The sequence below is a fragment of the Strix uralensis genome, chromosome 3 (genome assembly GCF_047716275.1).
Source record: "Strix uralensis isolate ZFMK-TIS-50842 chromosome 3, bStrUra1, whole genome shotgun sequence".
Taxonomy (NCBI): domain Eukaryota; kingdom Metazoa; phylum Chordata; class Aves; order Strigiformes; family Strigidae; genus Strix; species Strix uralensis.
The window spans coordinates 84,237,627-84,259,938 of NC_133974.1; the positions used below are offsets into that span (position 1 = coordinate 84,237,627).

Below are 22,312 nucleotides of genomic sequence, written 5' to 3' on the forward strand. Positions count from 1 at the left end.
AGTAGCAGTACCAAAATAACAACTGGTGTCAAAATGTACATTCACTGATTGGCAGTTTAAAACTAATTTCACCATTTTTACCTTGCTTGACCATGTTACTGAGAGCTTACCTCAGATCAGTAACTGAAAGTAAGTGGATGTTTAAATTTTGACCCACTTACTGCATCTTAAAGTCATGGGTAAGATGGAAAAGTTATATATATGGTAAGATGGAAAAGTTAGGTGTTTGTATAATGTCACCACAGAAGTATTCTTCCTTCTTGGAGCTTCCTGCCAAGTTTAACCTTTTTTTTGTGTGGGGTCATAGCTCCAGTTAAATCAGTCCTAGACATGCCAGTGTTGGCTATATAATCATGCTTTGTTCTCTTCATAGTGACTAAAATCTGTGTGTTGGCAGGTGTGCTATTAACTTGGAGTTGATAAGTCGGCCCTCCCTCTCAAAAATGCAGGAGTAACTACTTCATTGCTGTGGTTCATTATGGGACAGATTAACCCTTGGAACTGATTATATTTTAGTTCTAGATGTTTGAGCAGTTTTGTGATTTTTCTTTTCCATTAGGATTAGATGTCATTGTTCTTCCTGAAACTAATTGCATTTATTTCCTCATGTGTTATGTAAAAAGGAAAAAAAAAACCATACTTTTTAACTCATTACTGAATGCTATGCTAATTATTGAGTCAAAAGAGCAGGTTTTCCTTTCCATTTTCTCCTCCCAAATAGAAAGAGAACACTGCCAAGTTTGCAGAGTTCTCATTTCAAAATAAGTGTTTTGCCTTTGCTATTAAAGAAGATTAGAGTTCTTGGAAATGCACAGTCCTGAGGGGCTATTCCTCAGCTACTGAAGAAACTGCAAGGCTGGAACAGGAATCCTTCTACCCCACAGAATATATTTTGATTTTTAATTTTTCCTCCCAAGTTTTGTATTTAAAAAAAAAAAAAAAAAGTGGGCTCAAAAATTGTCTTTTTTTTCTGCTATGTTCTGAAACAGGTTGTTTGGCAAAAATTGTTTTAAAGCAGTAAGACTCTTTCAAATGTTCTCTATAAAAGAAGCTGACAACGAAAGTCAGAATTCTTTATGGAGTGTAACCTAGTAAAATTCCTCATAGAAATTATATTAAAGGAGTTTCATGTTAACTACTGAGGTTCTAAGGGAACTCAGTGAATAAACTCAAGTAAGCATCATCTACCACAAGAGTTTGTCTGGATTCATGTAAGTAGGCATCTTCAAAGGAACTGAGAAATTGTTTTTTGTTTTTTCAGTTTATTCAACTGGTTCTTTTCAATAGTAAATTTTATTGAAGATGATTTTATAATGGAAAGAAGTAGCAAATCTGGATTTTATCTTTACATCTCTGACTAAAACTAGATGTAAAAGAGTTAGATCTATTAATTCTGAAATGTTGCTTGACTTCTCACTACAGCAGGTGATGTGTGGCTTCATTTAGCAGCCAGCTGTGCAAGGAGGCTTTCCCACCCATCTCTGGGCACAGGTTCTCCCCACTCCCACATGTCTGCAGCATCTACTCATCTCTGCCTGCACGGTCAGTGGGTCTGGGTTAAATCAGCTGAGGGATATAGCAGAAAACTACTCTAAGCAGGTTTATTTGCAGGCTTACTTTTCTTCTGAACTATCTGGCTAATTGAGTCTCCCAAGATACCCAGTTGCTAGACTCAGTGTGGGGGGAAAACAGCTGTGAGGATGAGGGGCTATAACTGGAGAGGAGGTAAAGATAAGTATTTTAGTGACAGCAAGCTCTTACAGTCCTGGTTGTGACATCAGCCTACACCCTTTTGCTTCAGTTCGGTTAGTAAGTCACCTTTAAAGGTAGAATGTGCTTTTAATTTATTATGTATGTATCTATATTAAACTTTTCTAAACTTCCTTTAATTTTGAAGTGATTTTTTGTGCATTAAATATTCTAATTTCAACATGTCAAATGCTCCTTGATATAGATCACAAAAAATAAAGCAACAAGGAAGCATGTAATTGTTGAGTGTAATATGTTACGATCAGGAAAAGGATGCCAACTATGTAAACACTTGCATGTATTCAGAAGCTGTGTATTCTCCTGATTAGCTTAAAATACCAAATTGCATCAAGTCATGTTCATTTACTTCAAAAAAATTAACTATAAATCCAAAACCAATTTGAATGAAATAATCTTGGTTTTTAAATCTTGAAAAAGTGATTTGACTCATGATAGCAAAATTAACTTGTTAGTTCTGAAGAAAGGTAACCTCTGTCAGCTCTTGCCCCTGGATGCCATTTTTGAGATTATAAACCTCAGCTGCATCGCCCTGGTGAATGCTGTATGGTGTATATTGTTTTACTTTGTTCTGAAGGAAATGGTCAGGTCTTGAATTGGGGATCAGGGACGTGATTATTATATTTTCTGAAAGTTTCTGTTGCAGGAAACTGTACCTGATGCATTATATATTGGCTAAGACTCCTTTTGCAGTTTGAATATAATAGCTTTAGTTTGCCTTGCATTTTGTTTTCTTAGGAATATAAAAACTATAAATAAATCACTATTTCATAACAAAGGTAGTGTTCTTTAAGGAATGCCACTTTGTTCTGTAGAGTTTGAAACTAGAAGATTATCTTAGGAGTGTCTGATTCACCACCTAATTATTACTAGTTGTTCTTAGCATTTGTTTCTAATCTACCTGCATTTTGGTCACTGTTTTTATTGCATAGTTGCCTTTTAAAAACTAGTAGCAAGCAAAGAAGAAAAAGTTTAAAAGAAAGTAGTTGCTGTTCTAGGTAAGTAGGGACATTCCTGGTAGATGCTGCATAACTGAGTGTTTTGAGTTTTAAAGCTCAGTTTCAGTGTTGACTGATTTGCATGTAATTGTAAATCTATGGAGGAATTGCTGTAATGAGGTAACTTTTCTTAAATGTGCTATTTAAATAGGAGAACTAAGCTTAATATTTTATTAAGCAGAAAACTTGAGAAAGTTTAGTGTGCAATCCACTTTTGATTTTTTTTGCTGATGAAATATCCAAATCCTGCATTTTCAGAATTTACTGTTTAACTGATGATTATTTGAATGGCTAATTATAAACACTTGTTACCTCTGGTACTTCCTCTTACGGCACAATAGAAATTTCAGTTTTGCAGTACAGAACTATCTGAACAGCAAGTGAAGCACGAATGGCAGGCAGTAAAGTAATTCACAGCATCTGCAGCCTGTGCCAGTAACTTGTTAAAACTGCTTCTTTCTCTCAAGTTTCCATTTGCCCAAAGTTGCTTTCATAATGGTTATTAAAGAAGCGAAGGGGAAGCAAAAAGTGGTGATGCAAGGTGTGTTGAAGCTGTTGAAATCGCTCATCCCTCTTTCTCTTCTTTTCCCTTTGTTCCCTCCAGATGGCCAGGTGACTCCCTGTCATTCTCATGCTTCAGTGATTTTTCTTGTGCCACATATCCCACTATGGGGTGTGTTTTTCTTATGGGATTGGTGTGTATTTGTCAATTTGTGCTGTCAAGGACTTTTTGTGTCAAGTCTTGTCTTGTTTTGGCTTTCCAATTGGGAACACTTTGTTCAGGATTTTTTTTTAATGTACTTTGGCTCCTGTGAGGTATGATTATTTTTCTTTTTTTTTTTTTTTAAGCTAGATGTTTTCAGACAAATACATTTAAGAACAAACTGTTGTTGAGTTACTTTTAATTTGGTGTGAAAAGTAGGAAGTGGTTGTATGCTTGCTGTAAAGGGACATAGATAATAACGAAGCAAAGTATCCCTATAATAAAAAGTAGAGAAATGCCTCCTGCCTATGTAATCAGTGTTCAAAGGATGAAATTCCCTTGCTGATGGTGAGCTCTAAATTTAGGCTAGAGGTGATTGTAATCTGACACATACTGGCTACAGAAATGAAGATAACAGTTGTTATCCTGAGAATCCATAGGAGAAAAGCAACATATTTAAGAAGCAGTGCTGTGTAGGCAAATGTATCATCTTTTATAAGTGTTGAAGATGTCCTGATCAGTTAATGTTTTTACTGTGATAGTTAATTTGTGGTTTAAACACTTAATGTTTTCACTGTGATAACTAATTTGCAGTTTAAAAACTGGGCACAGCTTCTATAAGCAGTGTTAAAATTTTTATTTCTAATTACGACTGGAACCAGACAACAGCTCCAAATAACGGAGGTAGGTCTCTTAATATTGACAAGGTACTGTGTTTTGTTAACTGAACATGCAATGTTTAATAAGTATTTTTTTTCCTGCCTGTTCCCAGATACAGGGTTGTCCTGGTTTTGTTGGGTGTTGATTTAGTGAATTAACAGGAACCAGATTCACTTGCAAACAGGAGAGGGGAACTGACTGGGTGCGGGGGAACGGGAATGGATGACATTGGCAGCATTGTCTGGATGAGCTCTATTTGCAAGTAGAGGTATATAGTATGACATCTTTCCTTTCTGTCTGGTATTCTCGAAAAATTACTTTTATCAGTGGTGGTAAATGTAGAGGGCATGTAGGCAGTCTTACCTAGAATCATAGTAACTTAAATAGCTATGTTATTAAATAGCTTGTATTTGCATAAACTGACAGCTACTTAACAAACTGTAGGTAAGGTAGCAAGAAGCAGTTGGTGGCAAGAAGCTAACCTGAGAAAATACGGTTGCTTAACGTATCTATTTTGTTCGTAGTATGCTAAAAGAGGGTATAGTAGAAGTTATAAAAAGGATAGGGATAGGGATAGAAAAGGCTTGAGTACTTCAAGATGGTATTTTTTTAGATTTAAGCATTAAAAGATAGTTTGAATTCAGTACATCTAAACTACTACAGAATACCTTGTTTACTCAGTTGTTTTAAATGGCTGGTAACTGAAAATGGTCACCTGAAAGTGCTGGAATACTTTATGAAATAAAACTGATTTTAACTGCAATAAAGTCTGGATTTCAAGAAACTTGTCAAATGAAATGGGAACTTTGAGACAGATAAGGTTGGAGAAGCATAATCTATATGCATTTAGTAACAAAAAGAAAACTAAGACAGTAGGAAGTAACCTGCATTAAAAGAGTAGCATTTAAGAGCTTAATGCTAGGTGAAGGTTTCCTGGGTATGCTGCCAGCCAAAGGTCTGTCCAGGCTTCCCTTGGGCTTGCTGTAAATACTGTTTCTTAAGCTACATGAATTTTAAGAACTAAAAAGGAGAGAAGCTGAGGCAAGAATGTGAGCCTTTTATTTAAAATTATGCTTTAAACAAAATGCTTGCAGTTTAAATGAATTCTTTCAGTTCCTCTCTAGAATTTCAGCTTAGTCCTGAAAGCACTGGAGGTACAGTTCTGGACCTGTCTGAATTTGGTAGAGCAGGCATGCACCCCAGAAATCTGGTTTGTCTAAATGTTCTCTTTTCTATTATTTCTTGACCAGTTACATCCTATCTGTCCATATCCTGCCTCTCACTTCATTATTTTTTTTTCTTTTTCCCAATAAAATTTTAACCCAAGCTCACAAGAGAAGAGATGAAGCAGAGAAGGCAGCTCTTTTCCAAATCTGGCAAGATCTGACTGCCACTTTATGCATCTTAACCTGAGCTGGTGCAGTTGATCTCTTTCTTACCTTTTGCTCAGTAGCTCAAAGCAAGTGTTACTGCCAGAGGGGAGAGTTTGGAGATGGAGTGCTGGGAAGGGGATGGGGCAGGAAAGGGTAGGGACTAGGAGCCTTTGAGTGGGATTTTACTGGACTTCTACCTCCTTTTCAAGCCTAAATTCTGTGCCTTTCTTGACTGAGAACAGCTTGTATGGGTACAGTAGTGATTCAACAGCGAGATACTGCCGGTTCTTTTTTAATTAGAGGAACACAGACTTGGGAAGTGCCAGCTGGCTCAACAGGTCCAGTTCTGTTGCAGTCTTGGGCAACTGTGTGATAGATTTTAGTTTTTATAAGTGTGCAGAACATCTTGTCTGCATACTGTTACACCACAAAATACTTGAAGTGTGCCATAAGATTAGTAGAAAAAGACTCCAACTGTAGTTATGATAACGCAGAAAGCAAGCAGGAAAGATTAATGGCATTGCTATTTCAGGAACCATTAGGTTTCACAGGAGTATATGTTGGATCTTGTGACTTTTATGAGGAGTAAACTGTGCTTTACATTGCAGAGAAGCGCCAAAAGGGGGGTGGGAAAAAGAGACAATATCCTGAAATCTGATATGACTCTCCCCACCCTAGATCTAGATCCAGATCTAGAACTGAGTTTAATCACAAGCATACCTGTAAAATGGATGAGCCAGGACACCTAAGATATATTTTATCAGTAAGAGCACTAGTACTGTAGGTCTGCATCCTGTTTATAGATATGGCTAACTTCTGTTCTTACAACTGTTCTCAACATTTGTTTAGCCTAGAAAAAAGAACAAGCTCTTCTGATTTATCTATATAAAAGACACTACAGGTTCCTAACTATTCTACTTATATTTTCTGCATCTGCTCCAGTTTAAGTTCCTGTCGTTGAACACGTGCAGTTCTAGTATTTCATATAAGGTCTTATGCTTTGTACAATTTTATTGATACTTCCTTGTTTCTACTAAAAAAGCCTTTTTAGTGCCTTTTAGAATTGCATGAGCTAGTTGCGCAACTATGTGTAACTGCTGTTTTGGTTTTCCTTCTGTTAGCCAGACTAGTTGGCCACTTCTTCTTCCTTCAACTTTGCTTTATAGCTGTAGGTTTTGTGATTGATCCCTTCCAACTTTGTATGTTTTCTAATGTGATGATCTGGTCGTCTTCAGAGTGGGCAGTATCTTCTAACTTTGCTGTCGGTTCTTGAAACACACCTTGTATTTTTACTCTGATTGCATATCAGCATTTGAAGCAAACATGCTTCTTAGTGATGATGCCTTTTCATCCTGATAACTTGTTTCTTAAGATTTTTCTTCATGTAACTGCTGTACAGAATTCTTTGATTAATGCTTATTCTGTCTGTATGATTAAACTTCCTAGAAAGTACTCACGTCTACTCAAGTGTGCTACCTTATCCCTTTCTAAGAAACCATCTATCAGGACAAAATGGGATTACTGTGACATGAGCTGTTTGTAATGGAACTCTGCTATAATTTTGCTGCTTTTTCTATGCCTTGATGTCCCTAATTACTGTCCTTAATTAGTTTTCTTAAAAATCTATTCTAAGATGACATTTAAATTAAATTAATGTCTGTAGTTGAGTGAATACAATACAGTTGTTTTGAATATAGATAATGTTTACTTTTATTCTTTCATAGTGCCATAACTTTACAGATTCATAAAAATGTTTGATAGGAGATTTACACTTTTTACAACATTAGTCCTTCTCTGAGGGGGGCGGTTTGACATCCTGAGGTCTGTTCCAACCTAAACTATTTCATTGTTCTATGAGCTGTTTCCTTCAGTGAGCTAGGATGAGTAATACTTGGATTTCCATGTTCATTTTAGTTACATTAGACAACTTAGGAGTGTAAGGTTTTTTGTCTCTATGATTAAATAACAGTATCTTTGCTGGGGATGCTGTTAGAATCCTCACGTATGCTTGCTGCGTTGTCAAAAGTGTCTTTAATTTTTAGGACATCCACTAATGTCAATACCACTTTACCACATAGCATTTTTATTTTTTCATTTTTCTCTCAGATTTAAGGATTTTTTTGGCTTTTATCTTCAACCTATTGATTTATATTTAATGGAATTACTGAAAATAACATGCAATAACATCTCTTTGTTCCCCAGCTGTAAATGGTTCTGGGCATGTGCTGTTACTTATATTCAAAGACTGCCCAGTATATGGCACCCTAATCTCTGCTGCTATGATGTTAATAAATTTACTTTCCCCTTGATCTCATTGCAGAAAGGTAGAATCACAAAAGGAGGTGTGTTAAACTCAGAATTGAGCTGAAAATTACGTAACTGGTAGGAAACATACATGTCCTTGAAATATTTAGTCAAATGTTTATTTCTGGCTGTAGCATGTGTTTGAATAACAGTCCAAGATAAAGTTTTATGCTAGTTTGCACAAAGTAGTCTTCTCACATCCAACTTAGTCTCCTTTTCTTAGATTCTGAATCATTCAGAAATAGTCATAGTCTCTGGTTTTGCTTATGTCAAAATAAATGAGGTGGGCATAGGATTTTCCTGCACTTCTGCATTCCTAATCTAATTTTGGGGTTTTTTGGTAGGTTTGAATTTATTTTCAAATGGGCTTTGTACTATTAAATATTTTAGGATGTGTTTGTCAGAAGGATGGAACTAATGTAAGTATAAATTTTGCTCTTTGTGAAAAATAAAAAGTTTGAAAAACGTTAATGTAAACCAAAAAGTGCTAAACTGGCTCTTACCCAACTTAACATTGCAGGTGTATTGGAGCCTGAAAAGACAATTTAAAGGATTTGAAAAAGAAACAAGTGGGGGCTGAGTGAACGGGGTAAGCACGAGATTGCAAAATGACTTCTCACAGGTTAGCAGCCAGCAAGGGTTGGGAAGTGTGGAAGTGGCAGGAGGATGCTATAGTAAAGGTTGCTAGGCTACTGCGAAGGAAGCACTTACGGAACACTACTTGGCTATGCTCAGCATTTTTACTACCCAGCTGCTAAGTAATCTGTGTATAGTATTGCTGTTTTCCTGGCTACCAGCCGGAAAGGGAAGTTTGAACCACTAAGAAATGTTGTCCCTTTGTAGGATGAAACTTGGTCACATGCCAGTTATTACCTTTTGCAAGACTGACTGTTTTTGGTTTCGGTCACATTGACTGACAAGGAATGTCAGGAATTCTGCTGAACATGTTTGAAATGGAATAGCAAACAATAGGTCTTTGATTCTGGTATAAAAGTATAAAAACTCTTGCATGAATTTAACTTGTTCTGGTGGTGCTGACTGGTGAGCTCTTGATTTGTCTGTACCATTTTGGCCTGCATTTCTTCTACTCTGTGTTAAGAAGCTTACTGCAAATGGAATGTGGGTTCTCTTTTTTCATCTGGATTTGATGTCATTTTTGAAATATTTGTAAGAGTGTAATTAATCTGTACCAGTAAAAATTATTTCTTGCAATTGCAAATGCAAGGTCATTAGTTTTTCCTCTGTAAGTGAAGGTAATTCTTTATCTGCTTTTTTTTATTAATGGGTTCCCTGTACTGTGTTTTGCTATACATATAGTTGGAAAACACATGTGTTTTATGATTCTTCCCATTTGTAATTTAATCTTTGATCTTTGTCCCAGGAGATAATTTTAACAGAAAGTTAAAGCTAAGAGACAGTGACACAGGAACTGAATATGGAATTAAAATTATGGTGTGTTAATAAAGATTCCTTTGCATCTGTTGTCTTTCTCCTTGTGAGCTCTAACACAATAACCCAGTTCTTTTTTCTTTTAACATTATTTTGTGAAGGTGTGTTACAACTCTGCCGATACTGTTGTGTTACAAACAAGTCAGACACTGAATAAACACTGCAGGATGCAAAGCAAAAAAAGATAATTTACTCTTTTATGTCCATGAAGGTGCAGTGGATATAATGTAACATGGATTTGATCCAAGTTCAGTGCTCTGTTGCCGGCTGGGGACTCCCAAGGCAAGCTAACTCCCCTCATATACAGTCTCCCAACTTGTACCATTCGAGGGCCCAGGGATTTCTTGAACTTAAACCTACTTTTTTGATATAAATGCTCTTTTATAAAGTTTTCTCCCATGAATTTGCATAGGTGCTTTTAAAATCTATGTAAAATAGTAGTATTCACATGCTATGCCAAGAATTCCAAAGTTCACCTACCTGTGTGTTGTATGAACAACTGCCACGTGTTTGATTCTTATCTGTTAATTTTGCTCAATGATGCCCATTTCTTGTGTTGAGAAACGGTAACCAATTGTTACCTATAGCTTTCCTCATTCCATAGGTGGTGTTATAGATTCTGTTCTTGGATGTTTCCTTTCCTGGGGGAAGACTCCTTGTCTATTAACCATTCCTTGTAGCTGTGAATATGGTTGTGTCCTTCTCCAGGCCTCTTTCAGTTCTGTTACATACTTCTTGAGATGAGAAGGAGCCAGGACTGGCTGCAGTATTAAGGATGGATTTTCTGCAGTGATATAATGTGTCCCACTTTGTTTCCTAAGTCTTTTGTAAGAATTCTTAACATTTGTTTTTGTTTTACTACTACTGCTATTTTTGTTACTTCAGAATCTCATTCCAAAGTGAATACCTTTTTCACAGCCTGCCATCATCTGTGGGATGTTAGGATTCTGGGCTTTCTTAAACTTATATGCTTTACTTTACATCTCTTTACAGTGGATCTCTTGTGCTAGTTTAATATCTACTGACACAGTTGCATAAAGAACTCGTAACACTGTAGTTGTTTCTGGCTTTTATAGCTTAGAATAGCGAAAAACCTTTTTCATGTTTATAAAAATTGCAATAATATTTTCACAGCATTTAAAATATACAATTATCTGTGCAGTACAAGTTGTATGTGAAATTTGTAACAGGACTGGATATTTTGATTTGATTCTCATTATGTTAATTTACAAACTAAATCTTTTGCAGTTTTATTGCTAGAGAAGATGGAGCATGATGACATTTGTAATAAAACTCTGAAGATTACAGACTTTGGTCTGGCTAGAGAGTGGCACAGAACAACCAAAATGAGTGCAGCAGGGACTTACGCGTGGATGGCTCCAGAAGTTATCAAGTCCTCCATGTTTTCTAAAGGAAGTGATATTTGGAGGTAAGCTTGTCTGCTGAAGACCATGTTTAGTAGAACTGTGTTGAGGTTTTTGAATGAATTTTATTTGAATTTTTTTTGTGGTTTCCTAGGTTATTGTCTTAACCCATGGCAAGCATAGCTGTTCTAAGAAACATACTCATTTCTCAGCATCTACATCATTTGACTTGCAATTCATGACTTACAAATTGGGGGAGGGAAAATAACAGAAAACCTTTTTTCTTTTCTTTTTTAAAGAAACCAAGATCTCATTAAGAGAAGCCTTTAAAATATCTATTGGTTAAGATACTGAAGTATTTTATCTAGACTCTTAATCTAAGCAGCCATATGCTCTTGATATAATAACATATGATTGATCTTGTATTGGTATGTTTACCTTATAACAGATGTCTGGAAAGTCTCATTCTGCATAAAGAAATGGGACCAGTTATTACCTGATATGTCTGAAAAATAAAAATAAGTGGCAAACCAGAATTTTCCAAATGTTAACTTAAATTAGTACTGGTTTTAGGAGTCCAGAATGTGATCCTGTGTAAAAGTGAATATCAAATCTAAGCTTTTACATTTATAGAGATTTTGCTTCCAGTAGCTGGAGTGAGGAGAGTGTATTCAGCACAAAATTGTTTTAACTTGCTCTCTAATTTTAAAGGTGGGGAACTCCCTATGTTAAACTTCTGAATTTCTTGTTAAAGACGTTATTGTGGATCGTATAAATAATGTGGCTCTTGATACTGATGCTATTTTTGAGTGGTGTAGTGTGGGATACATGTGTTGTAGAAAAGTAATTTAAACTTTAGTTTTAATTTAGTTCTGTTTTGTGAGTGGGGAGAAGTAGTGATTGCACAATAGGCTGTAAATGCTGCTGTGCCTCACCCTGAAAAGTCTACATTTCCTTTCTTTTTGAAATGTTTTCTCTCTGAAGGATCCAAGATAGCTATTTGGGGAAGGAGGGGAGGACTTTAATCTGTTTTCTCATGCCTTCTTATGCATGTTCTGTGTTGTATAATTCTTAAATAGAGTCCTATTTTGCTTAGATGCCTGATATTCTACAGCATGAAGTAATGCTTTTGGTATTCCCAGGATGATTCTGTATCTGTACTATTTTGTGACACTCATTTGTCTTGTGTCTGGAACCGATTTTCAGCATTTTGTTTACAACAGTCTGAGTTGATGACCAGTTGAGAAACATCTTTGGCTTCATTCTTTATTCCCATTCTTTCTTTCTTTTTTCTTTTATTTTTTTTTTTCTTTTGCGGGGTGGAGGTTGGGTGTAGGCGTTTCCCTAATCAGCTGTATTCCATGCTTAATTACAGGTCCTGTCCAGTCTTGTTGCTGTGATTTTAGGTATCTGAGGGGGTATGCTTTGGTGCAATTATTTTATATTCTGCTGCAACATTAGTTTACATTTTTGGAACCTACAGTATTTCTCTTCTTCGCCTTCTCTCCTGCACGCCTCTCTTGTAAAAATGTAAGTATTTAGCTCAATGATGGACATCTAACAGGAGAGGTTTTTAAGTAGAAAGGCTGTGTTGTACAGTATAGTTTAGACCTTCTTGGCTTCTAAAGATTTTCTGCTTGCTGCACCTTGATCTATTCTGTTGCTTATCTTTACTCTTTCTTTAAAAGAAAATCAAATAAAGAATACCCTGGTTATAGGAGTGGTTTTAGTTTTAAAAAGCATTCAGGTTTCAAATTTAAGTATGGGTCTGTCTAGGATAAGAACACAGTATGTTTCAGGAAAGTTCTAAACTTCAGTTACACATACTGAGTACTGAATCTCCAAAAGAAATCTGTAGACCTCTTATTAGAGAGAAAAAAAAAAAAAAAAGAGCAGTTGAGGCTGCTCGAGTATACTCACGCTTGCCGCTAGTCTTCCAGAATCAGGCAGTGCTTGGAAATGTTGTGGGAGTATTTTCATGCAGAGGCTTCCAGACTGTATGTTCTCAGGTGTCATCCTAGATAGCAGAACTGGTGCTTTCCAGGCCCTGCGTGTGTATACTTTTGCTTCCCAAACCAGTGTTATAACTACTGCATTTATTATTCTTTGGCATATGCTTCCAAATTCCCAAACAAGAATTCTACTTTCAGCCCTACCCCTCCATTGATCATCACACATTTCTTAGCGGTATGTCAGTCTTGGTTTTGTGTATGGAGCCTGAAAGTGCAAATATGCCCACAGATTTCCAAGTGCTGATGGTGTGCTTCAGCAGTGGTCTTTACAGTAACGTGTGCTTCCATTGTATAAGCTCTTGGCAAAGCTAGGAAGCACTTACTGTGCAGCACAATTAGCAGCTGCTTTTGCCTGGCATATTTGTATAATTTTGAAGTGATTCATGTAGCAATGCTTAGTAACCTCTGCTTTAGAAGGTAGAGTAAAATGAACTTTAAGAACTTTACCTTAATTTTTATCAGCTTTTAAAATACGTAAAACCAGCAAGTTATTGCTGGAATGAGATACACTAAGTCTTAAATCACATTTGACAGCAGGAGAATAATTTTTAATAATGAAAATACTTAAAAGGACATCTTTCCAAAAGCGTATTAGTTTTCATGGCTTAAAAATGTATAATTCAAGCATATTATGCGTGTATTTTGTTGCCTTTTGCTGAAGATGGAGAAGGACATGGCTTTCGCTCTTTTAAAAAAAGATATTTCTTAGAAGCTCTGACTGTATACATAGGACAACTGTATGTGGGCTGGTGAAATTTAGTACATGAAGTAGCTACTTCTGTAGTTAATAAGTAGTTGTTGTCCTAGATAACCATAGATTAGTACCTCCCAAAAACTCCAGCATGGCAGGACTAGAATGTCTTTTGTGTTTTCCCCACAGTTTTCCCCCTACAGCGCTGACTCTTGCTACTTGATATTAAGACTGCTTTCATTAAAAGAGTTGCTTTCAGGCTATTACTGCGTTGGTCTGTTTAAAATTTTACAACCACCTTCTTGGCACTGTTGAGAACTACTTAGGATTAAAGCCTTGAATTGTAAATATAACTAAAGCTAATAGTGTGACACAACTTTTTAAAAGATGATTTCTTTTTAGTTAAATTTATTGTTCTGCTTAACTTCAGAGTCCGTGCTAAAATATGTATGGAATAGTCTGAACAAGGGAATTCCTTGAATTAAGAACACTGTGCTTTCTGAGAGAGCAAACTATTATTTTTACACTTTCTTCAAGCACACAGATGAGATGTAGTTCAGTAGAATTTCTCCACTGTGGATAAAACGTACTGCAGGAAGTGTTGTACTCATTATTGTCAGAAGTACCACTGATCTAAAAAAAATTGGAATTCATTATCCTTCTTTGAGTATACAAGCAAGTGCAGAGATTAAACTGGAAAAACTGGGAGGAAATTATTAAGAAGCCTAAAACTTTTTTATTCTATTTTCTTTTTTGGGGGAGTTGACTGTATTCCTCAGATTTTGATTAACTAAATTCATTAGTTTTCTAAGATTTTATGATAGACAGAACTTCGTAGGTAAACAGAATGTAGATAAACAAAACTGCTGATAAATGTGCTGATATTGTGTAGTTTGCTGGTTTTATTATTTAAGTGATGTTCCAGAGGTCTTGTAGAATGCTGAATGACTTTTTCTCATCAAGGAGAGTGTGATAGAAAAACTTAATTAGTGTGTGTTCTTCTCCCTGTCACATCTGCTGTAGTTGAGGTGGTATTTCTAGTACTAAGGGGTGCATAGTAAGGGAAGGGAGTACATGTGCTGTACACATTTCTCCTCATGTAGGACAGTTCAGTCCAGTCCTGCAAAACTTGGAGGTAGTTCCCTCACACACTCGGAGAGAAACGGCAAGAGCAGTATTTTGTATTCTGGTTTTTCCCCTTTGCCCACTCACTTTACTATTCAAAAACAGCAATAGGTTGTTCTTTGTATCCTTGTTCTACAGATAGTGGTTTCCTGGCAGGAAGAGAAGGGGAGGGGATGAGGGACAGGGGTGGGACCAAACCCAGTCATAAAGTCTACTTTAGGCTTATGTTCTAGAAGGAGTAATTCCTGCTTCCACAAAAACGACAGTGAAAGCTATCCATTTCAGTGGTGGTGGAGTAGGAACTCTAGAGCAGCAGCAGCGAGCATGCTGTCCCAGCCCTTTGCAGGGGCTTGGATCATTTGAGCAAGCCAGGCGTCAGGCAATACAGACCCAAAGAAGGTAAAAGTAACACCAAGCTCTTCTAGAGTGGAGAGCATAGCAGAAATTCTTACAATTAATGTGGCTGCGATAAGAATTACCATGATTCTTGATTTCTGTATCTGATGGTGAGAAAAGATCTCTTTATGCCACCACCTTTCACTGGAGACAATGTCGTCTTGCTGGTTTCTTTTTTTCTAGTATAGAGAAATTAGTTGTGTGTGTGTAATCATTTCTCAATCTTGTTGCATCTTCTGTGGGAGGGGAAAAGTTAATAGGCCTTCATATAACACACAAGGGGTTAAATGCAAATTTCAAAACAAAGCTGGGGCTTTTCTGGAGTTTTTTGTTACTATTATTTTTAAAAATCATCTAGGTAAATTGTTGTGAAATGTTTGGAAAGGGGAATGGCCTGAATGCTCTGCTGAGGTTTTCTTCTTTTGTTTTGTTTGGTTGGTTTTTGTTGGGGAGAAGGTTGCTTGTTTTCCTGTCATTCAGACTTCTGATTGTGAGATTTACATGATACTAGCATTTCTATAAAAGTGACATCAGGCTACATTTTGAATAGGAGTGCAAGCCAATCTTAGTCACATCCATTTTGGTTAATTGCTATTAGTGAAAAGGTGCAAGATGACTAAAGTAGAGCTGACTCTTAAAGACATTCACCTTTGACATGGGAAATCTTCATGAATTTCAGTACATGGTTGGACTGATGCTTGTTTTGTTCTTGAGTAAACAATGTGTCAGTATTCAGAAAATAACCATCAAAAAAATTACCTTTTGTAGTTATGGAGTGTTGCTGTGGGAACTGCTAACAGGAGAAGTTCCTTACCGTGGCATTGATGGCCTTGCTGTGGCTTATGGAGTTGCTGTCAATAAGCTTACTTTGCCCATTCCATCCACCTGCCCTGAACCATTTGCAAAACTAATGAAAGGTACCTATGTTGTTTCTTCCTATGTATTTAAATAGCTATATTTTGGAGGTATGTATCCTTGCCCATAATAGTCATGTGGCTGCATATGGCACACCTCATTTAATATTGTGCTCTGTACAAAGTATTTTGTTTCTCTTTACACAGCAATCTGGTGTTAGACACAGTTGAATGTGTTTCTGAGGAAGTCATACAGTATTGCTGTGTACCACATAAGTTCTTCAGTAGTGACCGAGTACATTTTTTTGCTCTGGCTTTACTGATTTACACTCAAATTGCATTAATTTTCATAAACTACAGGATATACTAGAGATCAATACAAGATCAAGATTAAAATCCCAAGGGGAAGAACTGCAAATGCTATTTTTTTTCTCAGTGTTTCTTCCTGAGTGTCAAAAATGTTTTGGAAACACTTTACAGAGAAATAAACATTGCTTGCTAATGGCTATTTCCTTGTGTTTAATAAATTTATTTACCTTTTATAAGTATCCCTTATGTGCAGTACTGCTACTTTTGCTATTTCAGACCATAATGATAGAGATGAAAAAAACTTGACTATTAATACAAAAATAGTCTTCTGAGTACAGGTTAGTAGATGTCACTTGTGTAAATGGAAACAGAACTAGGGAAGCCCTGCAGGTAAAAGGCAACACTTTAGAACTTGGAAGTACAGTAGCGAGTAACTCGAAATTCATGTAGTTCTTCAAAAAGTTCTATGTGCTATTAAAAACTGATGGGATTTTAATAAATTCTAGAATGCTGGGAGCAGGACCCTCATATCCGACCATCGTTTGCCTTAATTCTTGAACAGCTTACTGCCATCGAAGGGGCAGTTATGACTGAAATGCCTCAAGAGTCTTTCCATTCCATGCAAGATGACTGGAAATTGGAAATTCAGCAGATATTCAATGAATTGAGGACCAAGGAAAAAGTAAGTTGATTTTTCCAATTGCATGGCAGTGAAGGAAGGGTATGTGTGTATGCACATTTATGTGATACAGCAGTTTTGAACTTCTGAATTGTGGATTACCAATAAAATACTGGAAACCTGATTTAGTAGTGGAGATGCACTTGAGAGGATAAACTACTTGGAAGAGAGGATTCACTCTTCCATTAAAACATTATTAAATTAAGTTGCCTATTCTTGATGGTGGATGTACTATTCTTAAATTCCGTTAATATGTTTCTGGACAGTATAGATAACCCTGGAACTGTCTTGCAGCAAACTTCCTTTAGAAAAAAGGTTTGAATACTGGTTTTCTCAAATTTCAGACAACATTGCTTTCCCCCTTTCTTCCTTAACAAAACCAATAAACAGTTCTGTATGCTGAAACTATAGCTAGAGGTATTTCAGTTGAAGTGAAATGTTAAGTTTGGCAGGAAGTATAATGTTACTGTAGTAATTGAGTGTTATCATATGAATGGCTTATTCAAGAAGGACTTGCAGTTGAAAAAGAAACATATCCACACCTGTCTCCCCAAAGAAAACAGGTTGTAAGTGTGGCATGTAGGCTCTCTTTAAAACATGTTTTTCTTTTCTTGGATATTTGAATGCATCCCTTAACAAACAAACCAGAGTTTATTTACCCCTTAGCTAATCTTTGTAACAACTGCAGATTTTCAGCTGCAGCTGAACACTCTCCTCAGCTGTGGGAATGAAAGCTTTTTGTTCTGTTATATGATTGTATCACATGGCTTCTTTTCCAAAAATGGAATAATGCTTTTATTTCTCTTCCTGAAAGACTGATAATACTGATCTCTTTCAGTGTTGCAGTTTTGGAAAACTTCTTGCCATATATTAATAAGATTGATTAGGTCAAACTTGTACTCATGAATCAGCAAATCCAGTTTCTCTTTATTATCCAGATTCCAGTCACTGATCTTCTTTCTATATTCTCATATGATATGTACGTGGTAAATAAGCACTCACTGTTCATTCTCTTTGCCCTCTCATTTAGTTACTTCATCAAATTTTTAATCACCCAGAGGTTTATATTTTCCTTTAGACGACTTGATAAAGGTAACAGTTGGAATAGGCCAGGTGTCCTCTTGAGCCCCTGTTAGAAATGCTTCTAGTAGAAACAAATTCCTTCTTTGTTCATCTTTTTTTCAGTATAAGTATTGCCCAGTATATATTTGTTGTTGTTTTTCATGAAGTGGTAATAGTTGAGGAAGAAACATATTGAGTTGCAGTGCCTTGTGAAGAAACCTTTATAAAAGACATAGTCACTTAAGACTGACAAAAGCAAAAACTAAACTCTCATCTTGGAAGTCACTGTCAGTAGCTTTTGTCCCTCACTACTTCTCATCAAGTGTCACAAATGGCTGTTCGTGGAGTGTTGCCTGGTGATGGGTCTGACATTACAGATCTACTATAATACCAGCATATGCGGTATCAGAATTTATTGATCACCCTAGGATTGCAGTATTGTCAGTAATGATCATACATACTTCCTATCTGCGTTTTCTTCCACCGTCTGCTTTTCACTCTTCCATTTCAGTTCACAGAACTGGGTAGGTGTTGTCTGTGTGTAGTCCCTACCTTTCCTGCAGTGAGCTTACAGGTTGCTGGAGCTGGGCTGTGTGCCTCTTTTCCAGATGGGTTATAGTCCCTCTACAGAGAGTAGACACTTCCGTTTTTACTTGCCGTGGGGTCACCAGCTGCTGTGTTTACTTGCCACAGCCTACCATAGGGCATAACTCTCTTTTCTGCCCCTCCAGCAACTGCTCAACCAACCATTTTCTCCTTTTTACTCTGGGAGCAATTATAACAGGCATTCCCATTCAGGTTTTTGTTCATATTTTTATTTTCTGAAGGCATTAGTCCAGTATGAGATTTCCTATTGAAGAAAAATCTGACTAAATCAAGTTTAGGATTAAATAAGTCAGTGCAAAGCTTTGGGAGAAGAGTCATATTTTTGGTGTAAAAGTGAGTTAAGCTTAATTAGGGAGAGCAAAAGAAAAAATGAAATTTACTTCTCATATGCCAAAGTAAATGCATCTCCGAAGGCATCTGCCTTAATTAGGTAAAATTTTTTAAGAATGAAAGCATGTAACTTTGACTTAGACAAGGTTTTCATATGTGCAGGCTTATTTAATTTGGCACATCATCAATTTACTGTCAGGTATTAGGGAGAAAGTTGTGACTATGAAGTATTTATATAATAATAATAAAAGAAACAAAAAACCCCTGCATGGAGTCTCATGCCCTGTAAAAGAGGAACTTCTCTAGCTGGAAGAATTTCCTCAAGGGCTTGCTGTAAATGAGTGATGGTGACACCTACTCCAAGAGAAGATCACAATCTTTTGAGAAACATTCTTGAGCAACTTAAATATCGAATTCATTCCTAGCTTCCTTACAATGGGTGTTTTAATTGCAGAGTGGTGTAGAAACATTGCATAACTAATTGCAGTAAGTCTGTTTTTAATTAGTTTATTTGGAAAAGAGTAAATACTTAATCTCTCAGTGAAGAAGCACTATTACTTTTTCTAGACTGTCTACCTTTTCAATACAGGCCCTCAATTTTTGCCTAGTTACTCAGCTTTATGGAATCTGGATTTGAGGACAACAAGAGGTGAATCATCAACAGTGTCTCCTAATACATCTTTATTACAGTAATAAAGATCTTTTCTATTTAAACTCTAAAGTACCTTTATTCTAAATTTGAATTCATGCAGTTTCTGCTTCCAACCGTTGTTTTAGGTTGGCCAGTTTTGACTGGATGGGAGGAGGAGGAAAGTGAGAATTTGCAGCAGTCTCTAAATTGATTAAGTGTCTTTAAAAAAACACAAACAAAAAACCCAAAACCTTACTTTCTGGTGTGAAGACAGGCTCCTTTGAATTTCTAAGAGGCAGAATTGCCTTTTGCAAAACTGTGTATGCTAAACAGTGCATTTAAAATATTTTTTTTTATTGTGTTGAAACAAGCTCACTCAATTAGCAAACCGTATGAAATTTGTCAATCATTCCAATTAGATTTGAAAATATTGATAAACAATGTGCATATGCCATAGTTATAAAGAAAAAACAAGGATCTTTCTAAGAAACAGATACTTCCCACAGAATCAGTTTGCTTCAGTGCTGACCTGTCTTTTGTAGTCTTTTTGGCAAGAACGGAAAGGGTCTTTTCCCCTCATTTGAAAACACCATAGTTCAGGAACTAATTTATTCAAGACAAAGTGGGAATTAAAAAGAGCAGAAAAGCCAGTTTTTTGCTTTCACTGTATGTGATAAGGAATTGTGCTGGCATATGACATTGCTGGATACCGATGAGCAGATTTAGGTAGTCTGATCTGGAAAAAAAAAAAAGAGACACCACAATTATAAAATTGTACCATGACAAAATGAATTAATTTTAAATAGGAATAAGATTCTTGTCTATCCAGAACTTTTAGCATAGCTTAATTTCAAATGCTGGTTTTCTATTTTGAATTGAATTTCAGTCTGTATCCAGGTAGAATTTACACAAGCATACGTAAAAAGGAAAAAATTCTGTAGTGAGAAACGTACAGTGTCAGTCACATCATAGCTTCTCCTTTTCCTGTAGTCTCTTTTATTAGCAGTACTGACTAGAAGACTTCTGGGTAAGTCTGTTTTGTGTATAATATGCCCCGTACTATGAAGGGAGGCCTACTTAAATTTCAGATATATTTTAACAGATTTTGGAAGGTGAAGATTAAGATAATTTTAAGATGGCAGGTTTACGACTGTTTAGCCTTTGGGGGTTCATTTACCCTGAAGAATTAACTAGTTTCCTTACTAAAGCTTTTTCTTCTCCAAAATAGAAAAGAATAAAGGGAGAAGAACAACTATTCTGTGGGACTGATGGTTGGAGAGTCTGTGTGGTGTAATTCAGTGGTTAGTAGCTGTTTGATGTTATACAGATACCTGCTAGATTTTAATTAAGAAACAGCTGTCTTCTGTCTTATGACTTGGTTTATCCTGTTACACTAATCCTCATCCGGTGTAATACTGATTGTTTTTCTAGATAGAAAAGTGCTACTTAATACGTGGCTGAAAAACAGGAAAGGTTAGAATATTTAAGATAAAGGCATTCATTTGTGTATTCATCAGGTCATTGACTTTATGTTAGTGCATAGGAGCTATCTAAGAGCAGCCCTCATGCTATGGGAGGCTCTGATGTGAAGTACTTGGAGCACATTTTGTGCTAGGCTGTAAACTGATAATATTTGATTGGATGTGTTGTCCCCATTGCCAGTGCTTATGTGCCTTAAGTGACTCAAGTTAAATGGGTAAAAGAAAATTTGTATAATGCTTGATTGTGTCCAGATACAGAGTCTTGGCTTATGAAGAATGGAGGACTGTCAGAAGGTCGTATGTGCATGTTACACACATATAGTACAACATGAAAATAGATCAGTAAATCAAGCTACTCTGCACTTTGTATATCCTTTAATACAAACTTCACGTTATTACTTAGTTTCACTTGTGTGAATCTTACCTTCAGGAGCTTCGATCACGAGAAGAGGAGTTGACAAGAGCAGCTCTTCAGCAAAAATCTCAAGAAGAATTACTTAAGCGCCGTGAGCAGCAGTTAGCAGAACGCGAGATCGATGTACTGGAGCGTGAGCTGAATATCATGATATTCCAGTTAAATCAAGAGAAACCCAATGTAAAGAAGAGGAAGGGCAAATTTAAAAGAAGTCGCTTAAAACTTAAAGATGGACACAGAATTAGTTTGCCTTCAGGTTTGCAATTTTTTTTTTGAAGTTCACAATGTATGTTATGATTAAATGTGCAGGCTTCAGTTCCATGGTTAATGTTTTTAGTATTAGCTATTGGCTGCTATTTTAATTCATTGCAGGTCCTTCTACTTTAATAGTGCAAAAGGGTATGGTAAGAATTGTATAGCCCCTTTTCTTTTTTTTTTTTTCTTCTTCTTCCCCCTAAGGAAGCAACTTTCATGTATCATATTCTTGGGGAGTAGTCCTCATTTCAGCTGGAAGAGTCTTTCACCTGATTCAGCTGGAAGTCCATGGTATCTAGAGGGAAAGGTTACTAGCATGGGAGCCAAATGTTTTAAGACTGGTTCGAAGTTTGGATTTTTCCTGTTGTTCTTTTTGTGCAGATAGAAAAGTACAGGCTTATTGAACTTTCTAACATGATCAAGTATTAGTGCTGTTTGCCCTAAACTTGCAAATACATAGTAGAAAAACAACACTTTGTAATGGCTGGAGGTACAGGTGTGGTGGGTCCGTACCACATGCTTATTGCAGTCGCAAAATACAACACAGCAGTTATAATCTTCAGTGCCTTACTTGTTGCAACAAAAGACTATAATAGCAACAGAACATACTATTTCGGAGTGAAAATGTGGTATAATTTTGAATATTAGAGCATTTCATTCTACCCATGAACGCATTAAAATGCCCCTTTTGCAAAGGAGGTGTTTGTAGAAAGTCGGGATTTTTTTAGTGATGATCTGGTTTAGTGGTGCCTTTTTAATGCTGCCACGAGATGGCACTACAGAAACTCAAGGTTACACCGGTGGTTGGAAAGCCTTCAGTAGTGGTTCCAGCATCCTGATGTTGATAG

The 22,312-nt window shown here is 36.4% G+C and overlaps 1 protein-coding gene across 2 annotated transcripts in view; it reads left to right on the plus strand.

Moving 5' to 3' along the window:
- MAP3K21 (mitogen-activated protein kinase kinase kinase 21) overlaps positions 1–22,312 on the plus strand; it is a 42,115-nt gene that overhangs the window by 8,655 nt on the left and 11,148 nt on the right. For both annotated transcript variants that reach the window (XM_074863147.1, XM_074863148.1), the window contains exons 2-5: positions 10,503–10,683; positions 15,611–15,759; positions 16,512–16,687; positions 21,225–21,465. In XM_074863147.1, the coding sequence (XP_074719248.1) occupies positions 10,503–10,683; positions 15,611–15,759; positions 16,512–16,687; positions 21,225–21,465 (747 nt within the window). The remainder of the gene's footprint in view (positions 1–10,502; positions 10,684–15,610; positions 15,760–16,511; positions 16,688–21,224; positions 21,466–22,312) is intronic.